Source organism: Cherax quadricarinatus, chromosome 1 (genome assembly GCF_038502225.1).
Source record: "Cherax quadricarinatus isolate ZL_2023a chromosome 1, ASM3850222v1, whole genome shotgun sequence".
NCBI classification, from domain to species: Eukaryota; Metazoa; Arthropoda; class Malacostraca; order Decapoda; family Parastacidae; genus Cherax; species Cherax quadricarinatus.
Window position 1 is genome coordinate 32,847,639 of NC_091292.1, and position 13,816 is coordinate 32,861,454.

The window sequence follows — 13,816 nt, forward strand, 5'->3', positions numbered from 1 at the left end:
GAATGAAGGCAAGGAAACTTAAGATCAGCTTCACTGAGATGTTACCTGGACTCAAGGTCAAATCGGAACTAGTGTTTCTCTGATATTACAATGTTTTTCTTCATTTTTCATTTTTTTTTTGGGGGGGGGGGTGGAAGGGGGGGGCATTGTTGAAGATGAATAAATGTAGGATCTGTTGCTTGTACTCAAAGTGGTATTTGAGTTTATGTTTACTCAGTATTACTACGATTATTTATTTTATCATTAATAAAGTTGAGAAGTATTCTCCTGTTCAATTTAGCAATGTTCTCATTGCTAAACATTAGTTACTGGTCATGCAGTAGTGACATAACTGGAGTTTACTACCCCCATCCCCCCACCCTTTAATTCCACTGGGGTGACACCAATTTGCTGCCCTGGGTGACGCCCAAGATTCTGCCCTGGGTGACACCAACCCCAGCAACGCCTCTGGACCAAACCACTTCACCTGGAATTTACCTGGAGAGAGTTCCGGGGGTCAATGCCCCCGCGGCCCGGTCTGTGACCAGGCCTCACGGTGGATCAGAGCCTGATCAACCAGCCTGTTACTGTTGGCTGCATGCAATCCAACGTACGAGCCACAGCCCGGCTGGTCAGGTACCGACTTTAGGTGCTTGTCCAGTGCCAGCTTGAAGACTGCCAGGGGTCTATTGGTAATCCCCCTTATGTATGCTGGGAGGCAGTTGAACAGTCTCGGGGCCCCTGACACTTATTGTACTGTCTCTTAATGTGCTAGTGACACCCCTGCTTTTCATTGGGGGGATGTTGCATCGTCTGCCAAGTCTTTTGCTTTCGTTGTGAGTGATTTTCGTGTGCAAGTTCGGTACTAGTCCCTCTAGGATTTTCCAGGTGTATATAATCATGCATCTCTCCCGCCTGCATTCCAGGGAATACAGGCTCAGAAAATTCAAGCGCTCCCAGTAATTGAGGCGTTTTATCTCCATTATGCGTGCCGTGAAAGTTCTCTTTACATTTTCTAGGTCAGCAATTTCACCTGTCTTGAAAGGTGCTGTTAGTGTGCAGCAATATTCCAGCCTAGATAGAACAAGCGACCTGAAGAGTGTCATCATGGGCTTGGCATCCCTAGTTTTGAAGGTTCTCATTATCCATCCTGTCATTTTTCTAGCAGCTGCGATTGATACAATGTTATGGTCCTTGAAGGCGAGATCCTCCGACGTTGGTTTTTCGCTCTATTTTGTGGCCGGAATTTGTTTTGTACTTGATGAAGTTTTAATTTCCTCGTGTTTACCACATTGGAGTAATTGAAATTTCTCATCATTGAACTTCATATTGTTTTCTGCAGCTCATTGAAGGATTTGGTTGATGTCCGCCTGGAGCCTTGCAGTGTCTGCAATGGTAGACACTGTCTTCGGCCCTCTTGACTAATACTTTTAGTAACTACACTAACTCCTAATTTCCACACTCCGGATTTTCTGCATAATATTTACACCACACACTGCCCTTAGACAGGACATCTCCACTGCCTCCAGCCGCCTCCTCACTAAAGCATTTGCAACCCAGGCTTCACACCCATATAAGAGTGTTGGTACCACTATACTTTCGTACAGTCTCTTCTTTGCCTCCATGGATAATGTTCTTCGTCTCCACAGATAATTCAATGCGCCACTCGCCTTTCTTCCTTCATCAATTCTGTGGTTAACCTCATCCTTCATCAGCTCATCTGCTGACAAGTCAACTCCCAAATATCTGAAAACATTCGCTTCTATACTCACTCCCTCCCTCCCTTCAATGTGATTCCCAATTTTTCTTTATCTAAATCATTTGATACCCTCATCACCTTACTCCTATCTATGTTCACTTTCAACTTTCTACCTTTACAAACCCTCCCTAACTAGTCTGCTAACCTTTGCAACTTTTCTTTAGAATCCCCCAAAAGCACAGTTTCATCAGCAAAAAGTAACTGTCAATTCCCATTTTGTATTTGATTCCCCATAATTTAATCCCACCCCTTTCCCTAACAACTTCTTTTACAACCCCATCTGTATGTTAACCCTTTGAGGGTCCGTGCCGTAGATCTACGGCTATACGTTGAGGGTCCAAACCGTAGATCTACGCCATGAGCTCAGCTCACTCTGATAAGCTGTGAGCAGTCAATTTGGGCCTAGATATGAGAGAATACATCTATGTGGTATGTGTGCACCACATAAAACAAATCCTGCAGCATAACGAGAGAAAAAACAGACCGTAATTTTCGATTAAAGCAGCGATTTTGCAGTGTTTTTTCGTATGTTTTTTATAGTTGTATTTGCGATTTCTTGGTCTCATTTGATAGAATGAAAGATATATTACAGAAATAGAGATGATTTTGATTGGTTTTAGTAATGGAAAATGGTTGAAACTGTGCTCAAAATAGCAGAAATGTTAAATTTTTGCCGATGTTCAAGAGTAAACAAATGATCCCACACGTCTAATACACACCAGCTGGTGGGTCTAATATACGTTCACAAATGTGGTGATATTATTTATACAATTATTACAGTATTACATAACAGTAAATCTTCTATTTTTTGGTTTGAATAAAAATTCATTATGTGAATAAAAAATCAAAGTGGAATTCATTTATAAAGCCTGAAAACATAACTAATGAACAGAGGAAGTGTTAGTTTAGTTCCAGGAATGCCTGCATTGTTTATTCTGGACCCTATTTTGAAATTAGAATATTTTGAACTTTGCATTAAATTGGCCAAATTACCAATTTCTGATCACTATTTTGCAGTTGAAGCAGTAGGTGATTTCTTGTGCTCAATCAATAGAACAGAAGTAATACTGGTGAAATAGCTAAGAATTTGGTCAACTGGAGTAATATAATTGGCCTAAAATGGGAGTCAAAGTCAGCAAAATCGCCAATGCATAAATATCGCTGACACATCAAAATTCGCGAGAGCATAATTTCATCAATTTTTCATCAAATTTCGTACTTTTTTGTTTTATTTCCTTCAGAAAAAGATTCTCTACCATTTCATAAGAAAAAAAAAATTATTTTTTGAAAATTCTTGGACACTGGTGTGCACTTTGAAATTTGGCATTTGGACCCTGAAAGGGTTAAACAACCATGGTGACATTACACATCCCTGTCCCAGACCTATTTTGTTATTATTTTTTAAGTATTCTTTTGTTTTTAAAATAACCTGCAGAGTAAAATTAGTTGCACTATAACAGATGATTTTTAATGCCATCAAAAGGAAAGCAAGGAGTAAAGTACATAAAAAAAAGATGTAAATTTTAACAAGTAAAAAGAGTACTGTAGTTGAAACTGTTGGAATGGCAGCCAATGTAGATGAATGGTTCAGAGACCCGACAAGTTGATAAATTAGACACACATGCAACACTTGGGTATCTTTATTGATACCCAAGTGTTGCATGTGTGTCTAATTTATCAGCCAATGAGGAGGTATGTGCCAAAACAGTAGTAGAAACTTTAAACAAAAACTAAGACACCAGATACCATAACTCTCTACCAGTAACTACAAACCAGTATAACAAATAGATTTGTTACAGTAATCATCAATGTGACTTGCTTTAAGAAATAAACTGAACAACTTACCTCAAGGCTAGCTTGGAATGCTGAAGTCATTATATTATCATTAGGGCCGGCCTTGTATAACAGCGAAAGGTGAACATAAAAGCAGCCAATATATAGTGCAACTGGTATGGTAATAAATATAACTGCACGTGTGAGGAAGTGACCGAGCAACTGTCTTTCTGATACCAGGCGATCACCAACCATCATCCAGAAGTCACGTGTTAAGATGCCCAATCCAAGCAGGAAAGTGAATATACCAAAATATCGAACACTGTGAACATAGATGAAAAATATTATCTCGTGTAGTATCAGTGTATGAAAAGATTAAGCAATTCCATTATTTAAGAAAATATTAAAGTTCCAAATTTAAAATAAATCCTATTGTTTATAACAAACATTAGTCTTACCATACACAGGCACTGAGGGATGCAGCTCCAATAATGAGACAGACAAACCAAGGCACGCTGTAAGGCTGATGGTAAAAGCGACGGAATTTCAAAATGCAAAGAAGGCCAAACACTCCAAAGAACATAAGAATTCCCTCCATTAGGATGAAACGGGATTGTGCCAGTACAGCATTATCTGTAAAGTGAGAATAATTAGCATATTAATTTGCAGTTGTATCTGAACAGCAAAGAAAAAAATGAACAATACCTTCAAACTTTTGTCATCATCAAAATGTTTTAAACTGACTGTACTTAATTATTACAAACTATCAAAAAAATGTTACATCAACAAATACAAGTTTTGTATCAACAATTTTTATTGATCAATATATGTTCAACACAACAAAAGACCAAGACCGAAAAGCAATATATAAACTATTGAGTAACTATAGTATGTACATATAAACAAAAACTATTTCTACAAAGTGGAGTATAAATAGCATATACAATTAAGGTGATTGACATATGTATATAACTATTTTATAGAAAACCCTTTATTACACAAAAAATTTCAAGCAGCCTTAAAACTAAATCATGATTACAAGTACAGTGTATGAGAATAAGAATACATAGTTTGTGAAATACTGGAGGTACAGTAGTCCCCCCCCCCCCAGTTTTCGTAATTAATCTGTTCCAGAAGGTTGGCCGAAATGGCCGAAAACTGAAGTAATATTTCCATTAAGAAATAATGTAAATCCAATTAATCTGTTTCAGACACCCAAAAATATTAACAAAAAATACATTTTATAGAGAAGAACTATAGTTTTACATACCTGGAGTTTACCTGGAGAGAGTTCCGGGGGTCAACGCCCCCACGGCCCGGTTTGTGACCAGGCCTCACAGTGGATCAGAGCCTGATCAACCAGGCTGTTACTGCTGGCTGCACGCAATCCAATATACGAGCCACAGCCCGGCTGGTCAGGTACCGACTTTAGGCGTTTGTCCTGTGCCTGCTTGAAGACAGCCAGGGGTCTATTGGTAATCCCCCTTATGTATGCTGGGAGGCAGTTGAACACTCTCAGGCCCCTGACACTTATTGTATGGTCTTTTAACGTGCTAGTGACACCCCTGCTTTTCATTTTTTTTTTTTATATTTTATTTAAAATCAATACAGTTTAACATAAAAATAAAGAAACAGTATGGATCTCAATCAAATTAACTGACAAACGGATTGCACCTATATGCTCGCAAGATATTACTGCCAAACATACAACAAAAACTTATGGCAAGAACATAGCTAAAAAAAAATTACTTGTCACAGGGTCATGAATTGACATATATACACATTCATTGATGCAAAACCTTACATATATATAATGATTTTTTCATTCCAGTACATATACTGACATGACATCTGACAAAGCACTTACATAAATACACTTACATAATTGGTCGCATTTGGAGGTGATCGTTATGCGGGGGTCCACTGTATATAAATTGTACATATAACATGACATCTGACAAAGGCTCAATACATTTGAACATAAAACATACAGAGAAGTTATATCAGTTAAATCCCATCCTTTGCATTAATCAAAAACCCAAAACCTACCATCATAATCTTACCAGAACATCTACATACACATCCCTAACGATACAGCTTTACATATACCAACATACGAATATACAGAAAAAGAATATAGCTTAGAACACAATAACTGAAGCGCTATACTGTTACAATAAACCCATATACATAATCTCAGACACAAATGGACTAAGTCACTAAACTGTCCAGATATGTCTGTATACCATACAGACTAAAACTTAACATCAAGAACTTAGCATTGACACCAAACCGGCATCAGGGTACAGACCATAATTATAAACTTTAAAAAGAATCGAATCATACATATATAAAGTATTACATAACATCTGACCCATGACAAAGGCTGAATACAAAAGAAAGGTGTATGTATATATATGTATATATATATATATATATCTTTCTTTCTTTCAACACACCGGCCGTATCCCACCGAGGCGGGGTGGCCCAAAAGGAAAAACGAAAGTTTCTCCTTTTACATTTAGTAATATATACAGGAGAAGGGGTTACTAGCTCCTTGCTCCCGGCATTTTAGTCGCCTCTTACAACACGCATGGCTTACGGAGGAAGAATTCTGTTCCACTTCCCCATGGAGATAAGAGGAAATAAACAAGAATAAGAACTAGAAAGAAAATAGAAGAAAACCCAGAGGGGTGTGTATATATGTGCTTGTACATGTATGTGTAGTGTGACCTAAGTTTAAGTAGAAGTAGCAAGACGTACCTGAAATCTTGCATGTTCATGAGACAGAAAAAAGGACACCAGCAATCCTACCATCATGTAAAACAATTACAGGCTTTCGTTTTACACTCACTTGGCAGGACGGTAGTACCTCCCTGGGCGGTTGCTGTCTACCAACCTACTACCTATAATTATATATACAGTGGACCCCCGGTTAACGATATTTTTTCACCCCATAAGTCTGTTCAGGTGCCAGTACTGACCGAATTTATTCCCATAAGGAATATTGTGAAGTAGATTAGTCCATTTCAGACCCCCAAACATACACGTACAAACGCACTTACATAAATACACTTACATAATTGGTCGCAGTCGGAGGTAATCGTTATGCGGGGGTCCACTGTATATATATATATATATATATATATATATATCTATCTGTATATATATATATATATATATATATATATATATATATATATTATATTATATATATATATATATATATATATATATATATATATATATTATATTATATATATATATATATATATATATATATATATATATATATATATATATATATATATATATATATATATATATTATATTATATATATATATATATATATATATATATATATATATATATATATATATATATATATTTATATATATATATATATATATATTTTTTTTTTTTTTCAACAAGTCGGCCGTCTCCCACCGAGGCAGGGTGACCCAAAAAAGAAAGAAAATCCCCAAAAAGAAAATACTTTCATCATCATTCAACACTTTCACCACACTCGCACATTATCACTGTTTTTGAAGAGGTGCTCAGAATACAACAGTCTAGAAGCATACACATAAAGATACACAACATATCCCTCCAAACTGCCAATATCCCAAACCCCTCCTTTAAAGTGCAGGCATTGTACTTCCTTAACCCTTTGACTGTTTCAGGGCCCTCTCTGAAACTGTCATTCTATGTCGCCAAATATTCGAAAAAAAAAAAAATTATTTTTTCTTATGAAAATGTTAGGAATATTTTTACTAGTGTTTTAAGCCTAAAAAAAAATTTTTGCCATCAGTACTTACCGAGATATAGAGCCGCAAAGTTTGCAGAAATTGACGTGCGTACGGCAACAGCGGCGACTGCCGCCCACCCGGTATTCTTTTATTTACTCTAATTCAAAGGTTTCTTGCATTTTTCAATATTTTTCTTTTCCAGGTAACTTATGTGGCCTGTGAGACCAATGTAAGGTGCATTGTTCAAATATACACTCATTATTTACAACACAATAACAGAACAAACTTTATCACTATTAGTTTGTGTATACACTTTGTTTACACAAACAAACAATACAAAACAATGTTTATTACTATTGTTCCATAATATATATACATATGTACAGTCACTAAACACGTTCCTAGAACTGCTGCAGCTTGTGGAACTCTTTGAAACATGGGTATATGCAGAGGGGCACTTCACACTCCTCACACATAAAACGAGTGTCTCTGCGTGTTTGTGGGCGTTTTGTGGTATGCATACATACATAACACCTCTTCTGAGCATTTTTCTTGGCAGTAGTAGGAGGCAGTTGTATGGGGTAGTGATCACCAGGCCTCATACGAGATGACGTCTGTGGGCGCTGGTCTATTGCAGGAGTTGCTCCTTTGTACTTTGCAATTATTTGTCTGATTACTGACAGGCAAAATTCACCATATTTTGGTGTTTTGTTGGTCTTCAACTTGTATATGTTATAAGCATTTAGCATAGAGATATCAACAAGATGGAAAAAAAGTTTGATATACCACTTATAACTCTTGCGTACACAGTCTGCAAACCCAATCTGCATGTCACATTTGTCCACTAAGCGCATATTGAGGTTGTAGTCCATGACAGCTGCAGGCTTTAGAATGGGTTCATTGGTCTCTCTGTTGTCCCTGCCACTGGGTACCATTTCGTTTGTGTGAACTGATGTCAACAATGTGACATCACGTTTGTCATGCCACCGAAATGCCATGATGTCATTGGCAGCAAAGGCTTGCACCTCACCTCTGCGAGTGCCAGCGTCGAACCTTGGCATATGTTTGCGATTACCACGCACTGTGCCACACACGTCTGTCAAGTTCACTCGCAAGAAATCACTGAGTAAGGGGCTTGTGTACCAGTTATCAGTAAATAACATATGCCCCTTACCAAGATATGGTTCCATCATTGTTCGAACCACATCACCAGAGATACCCAATAACTTCATGGTATCTCTCAAAGTATTACTGCCAGTGTACACAATAATATCTAAAACAAGACCACTTCTGCAATCACACAGTACAAATAGCTTTATACCAAAGCGTTTCCTCTTGCTTGGTATATATTGCTTGAATGAGAGTCTTCCTTTGAATAAAATCAAGGACTCATCAATAACAAGCTTCCTGAAGGGATAAAAATACATGCAGCACTTTTGTTTCAGGTACATAAACACATTTCTTATCTTATATAACCTGTCGCTTCTGTCAGGCCTGGTTTTGTCTGAAAAGTGTAACATACGCAACAGTATCAGGAAACGATTGACACCTATAATGTCACTAAAACCTGGAGTTGAAATCAGGCGATCTGTTGTCCAGTATGTGGTGACAGTGTGCTTATACACATGTGGCATAAGCATTATTGTGGCAAAAAACAGGTACATCTCTGCCACAGTTGTCTCCTTCCACTTGTGTAGCCGTGATTTTGGTGAGAGAATTGTATTTGCCATGGTGTATTCACAGTATGTGTTGGTTTCCCTGACAATGATGTCCATCAGGGGTTCATCGAAGAATAACTCAAAGCAGTCCAGTTCACTGGCATTGTTCCCAAGTGGACAAGATGGCTTTATTCCACTTTGTGTTTCATCAAAGTCATGGGGACTGGGAACAAACTCGTCACCGTCCTGCCAATCCCAGATGCGGTCTGCTGGTGGGGTCTGGATATTGTACCGTGGTTGTGGCTGTGCAGGTTGTGGTGGTGCAGGTTGTGGCAGTGTGGGGTAGGGTGAGGCTGGTTGTTCTGCTGAGTCAGCCGCGTGGCTAGTAGCGTGGCCCGGTGATGGTGCCACATGGGCCGTGCCACCCTCACTATCACCACCACTGCCTCCTCCCTCACTGTCACCATTCATACCCATCGTTACAATATCGTCATCTTCACTATCAGGTCGTGGTGTTGGGCCACGGGATGTGCTCCCAGAGTTTCTCCTTCCCCTTGGAACAACATATGAAACACTACCAGACCGCATGCTACGTCGTACATACTGGCGCTTCACTGGGGAATATTCACTCTCACTGTCACTAGAACTGCTTTCAATGACCTTGAAATCACTATCACTATCACTATCACTATCACTGCTATCATCAGGGTGTTGTACACGACCAAATAGTTTCCTCTTTCGTCCTGGTACAGGCGAACGTGAACGTGAACAAGCCGGCACAGCACCAGAGGTCGAAGGTTGTGGGTCATCTGGGTTTTCGTCACTATTTACGTTATCCTGGGCACTTTTTTCGGTAACACTCACTTGAAAACCCTTGAATTCACTGTCACTGACACTTTCATCGCTGTTAGAGCTATCACTTGGGAACAAAAGACCTCCAATCCGCCGAGGAGTGAGGAACTTCTTACCGAGAGGCATGGTGAAAATGGACTGACAACATGGCGTTCCCACAATGCACCGCTAGGTCCCAGATTTTTTTCACAGGGTGCACACCGACCACTGAGACCCATTCTCTCCCGTGTAGGCCTATCAGGCCTTTGGCGCTCGATTTGAAGCCGCTAGAATTTGTGCGTATAAATACGTCAGAAACATTGGCTCGTAAGACGTATTTATACGTCGGAAACAGTCAAAGGGTTAAAGTTTTTTGACTCCACATATACCTCAACGCACCACTCACCTTTTTTCCCTCATCAATTCTATGATTAACCTCATCCTTCATAAATCCATCCGCCGACACGTCAACTCCCAAGTATCTGAAAACATTCACTTCTTCCATACTCCTCCTCCCCAATTTGATATCCAATTTTTCTTTATCTAAATCATTTGACACCCTCATCACCTTACTGTTTTCTATGTTTACTTTCAACTTTCTACCTTTACACACATTCCCAAACTCATCCACTAACCTTTGCAATTTTTCTTTAGAATCTCCCATAAGCACAGTATCATCAGCAAAAAGTAACTGTGTCAATTCCCATTTTGAATTTGATTCCCCATAATTTAATCCCACCCCTCTCCCAAACACCCTAGCATTTACTTCCTTTACAACCCCATCTATAAATATATTAAACAACCATGGTGACATTACACATCCCTGTCTAAGACCTACTTTTACCGGGAAGTAGTCTCCCTCTCTTCTACACACCCTAACCTGAGCCTCACTATCCTCATAAAAACTCTTTACAGCATTTAATAACTTACCACCTATTCCATATACTTGCAACATCTGCCACATTGCTCCTCTATCCACTCTATCATATGCCTTTTCTAAATCCATAAATGCAATAAAAACTTCCCTATCTTTATCTAAATACTGTTCACATATATGCTTCAATGTAAACACCTGATCTACACATCCCCTACCCACTCTAAAACCTCCTTGCTCATCCGCAATCCTACATTCTGTCTTACCTCTAATTCTTTCAATTATAACCCTACCGTACACTTTTCCTGGTATACTCAGTAAGCTTATTCCTCTATAATTTTTACAGTCTCTTTTGCTCTCTGCCAATCCCTAGGTACCTTCCCCTCTTTCATACATTTATTAAACAAAAGTACCAACCACTCCAACACTATATCCCCCCCTGCTTTTAACATTTCTGTCATGATCCCATCAGTTCCAGCTGCTTTACCCCCTTTCATTTTACGTAATGCCTCACGTACCTCCCCCACACTTACATTCTGCTCTTCTTCACTCCTAAAAGATGGTATACCTCCCTGACCAGTGCATGAAATTACTGCCTTTGTTTATATATATATATATACATTCTCCATGGGGAAGTGGAACAGAATTCTTCCTCTGTAAGCCATGCGTGTCGTAAGAGGCGACTAAAATGCCGGGAGCAAGGGGCTAGTAACCCCTTCTCCTGTATATATTACTAAATTTAAAAGGAGAAATTTCAGTTTTTTCTTTTGGGCCACCCCACCTCAGTGGGATACGGCTGGTACGCTGAAAGAAGATATATATATATATATATATATATATATATATATATATCTCCATGGGGAAGTGGAATAGAATTCTTCCTCCGTAAGCCATGCGTGTTGTAAGAGGCAACTAAAATGCCGGGAGCAAGGGGCTAGTAACCTCTTCTCCTGTATATATTACTAAATGTAAAAGGAGAAACTTTCGTTTTTCCTTTTGGGCCACCCCGCCTCGGTGGGATACGGCCGGTGTGTTGAAAGAAAGAAGAAAGATATATATATATATATATATATATATATATATATATATATATATATATATATATACATATATATATATATATATACATATATACACACACATACATACACATACATACACACACACACACACACACACACACACACACACACACACACACACACACACACACACACACACACACACACACACACACACACACACACTACACATGTACACAAAATTTTCACAAAATCACATTAATCAGATGCACTGTATGCACAAAGCAAAACAGTATATAAGTATATCTCATCATGCAAAAACCCAGCACGAAACATAAATACAAACTATAACACACTTCATGTCAATGGGGGGATGTTGCATCGTCTGCCGAGTCTTTTGCTTTCATTCCGAGTGATTTTCATGTGCAAGTTCGGTACTAGTCCCTCTAGGATTTTCCAAGTGTATATAATCATATATCTCTCCCGCCTGCATTCCAGGGAGTACAGGTTCAGGAAATTCAAGCGCTCCCAGTAACTGAGGTATTTTATCTCCGTTATGCGTGCCGTGAAGGTTCTCTGTACATTTTCTAGGTCAGCAATTTCACCAGTCTTGAAAGGTGCTGTTAGTGTGCAGCAATATTCCAGCCTAGATAGAACAAGCGACCTGAAGAGTGTCATCCCTAGTTTTGAAGGTTCTCATTATCCATCCTGTCATTTTTCTAGCAGATGTGATTGATACAATGTTATGATCCTTGAAGGCGAGATCCTCCGACATGATCACTCTCAGGTCTTTGACGTTGGTTTTTCGCTCTATTTTGTGGAAGGAATTTGTTTTGTACTCTGATGAAGTTTTAATTTCCTCATGTTTACCATATCGGAGTAATTGAAATTTCTCATCGTTGAACTTCATATTGTTTTCTGCAGCCCACTGAAAGATTTGGTTGATGTCCACCTAGAGCCTTGCAGTGTCTGCAATGAAAGACACTGTCATGCAGATTCGGGTGTCATCTGCAAAGGAAGACACGGTGCTGTGGCTGACATCCTTGTCTATGTCAGATATGAATATGAGAAACAAGATGGGAGCGAGTACTGTGCCTTGTGGAACAGCTTTTCACCATCGCCGCCTCAGACTTTACTCTGTTGACTACTACTCTTTGTGTTCTGTTTGAGGAAATTATTTATCCATCTACCAACTTTTCCTGTTATTCCTTTAGCACGCATTTTGTGCGCTATTACACCATGGTCACACTTGTCGAAGGCTTTTGCAAAGTCTGTATATATTGCATCTGCATTCTTTTTGTCTTCTAGTGCATCTAGGACCTTGTCGTAGTGATCCAGTAGCCGAGACAGACAGGAGCGACCTGCTCTAAACCCATGTTCCCCTGGGTTGTGTAACTGATGGGTATCTAGGTGGGTGGCGATCTTGCTTCTTAGGACCCTTTCAAAGATTTTTATGATATAGGATGTTAGTGCTATCGGTCTGTAGTTCTTTGCTATTGCTTTACTGCCCCCTTTGTTGAGTGGGGGCTATGTCTGTTGCTTTTAGTAACTGTGGGACGACCCCCGTGTCCATGCTCCCTCTCCATAGGATGGTAAAAGTTCGTGATAGGGGCTTCTTGCAGTTCTTGATAAACACGGAGTTCCATGAGTCTGGCCCTGGGGCAGAGTGCATGGGCATGTCATTTATTGCCTGTTCGAAGTCATTTGGTGTCAGAATAATATCAGATAGGCTTGTATTAACCAAATTCTGTGGATCTCTCATAAAAAATTAATTTTGATCTTCGACTCTCAGTCTGGTTAGCGGCTTGCTAAAAACTGAGTCATATTGGGACTTGAGTAGCTCACTCATTTCCTTGCTGTCATCTGTGTAGGACCCATCTTGTTTAAGTAGGGGCGCAATACTGGATGTTGTTCTCGATTTTGATTTGGCATAAGAAAAGAAATACTTTGGGTTTCTTTTGATTTCATTTATGGCTTTTAGTTCTTCCCGTGATTCCTGACTCCTATAAGATTCCTTTAGCTTAAGTTCGATGTTTGCTATTTCTCTGACCAGTGACTTCCTACGCATTTCAGATATATTGGCCTCTTTTAGCCGCTCTGTTATTCTTTTCCATCGCCTGTAAAGGGAGCGCCTGTCTCTTTCCATCTTGCATCTACTCCTTTTTCTTAA

At 39.1% G+C, this 13,816-nt stretch overlaps 1 protein-coding gene across 2 annotated transcripts in view; it reads right to left on the bottom strand.

The window, feature by feature from the left end:
- Positions 1–13,816, bottom strand: part of rt (Protein O-mannosyltransferase rt) — a 177,102-nt gene that overhangs the window by 32,782 nt on the left and 130,504 nt on the right. For both annotated transcript variants that reach the window (XM_053775322.2, XM_053775319.2), the window contains 2 exons: positions 3,970–4,144; positions 3,584–3,833 (listed from right to left, as the gene is read on the bottom strand). In XM_053775322.2, the coding sequence (XP_053631297.2) occupies positions 3,584–3,833; positions 3,970–4,144 (425 nt within the window). The remainder of the gene's footprint in view (positions 1–3,583; positions 3,834–3,969; positions 4,145–13,816) is intronic.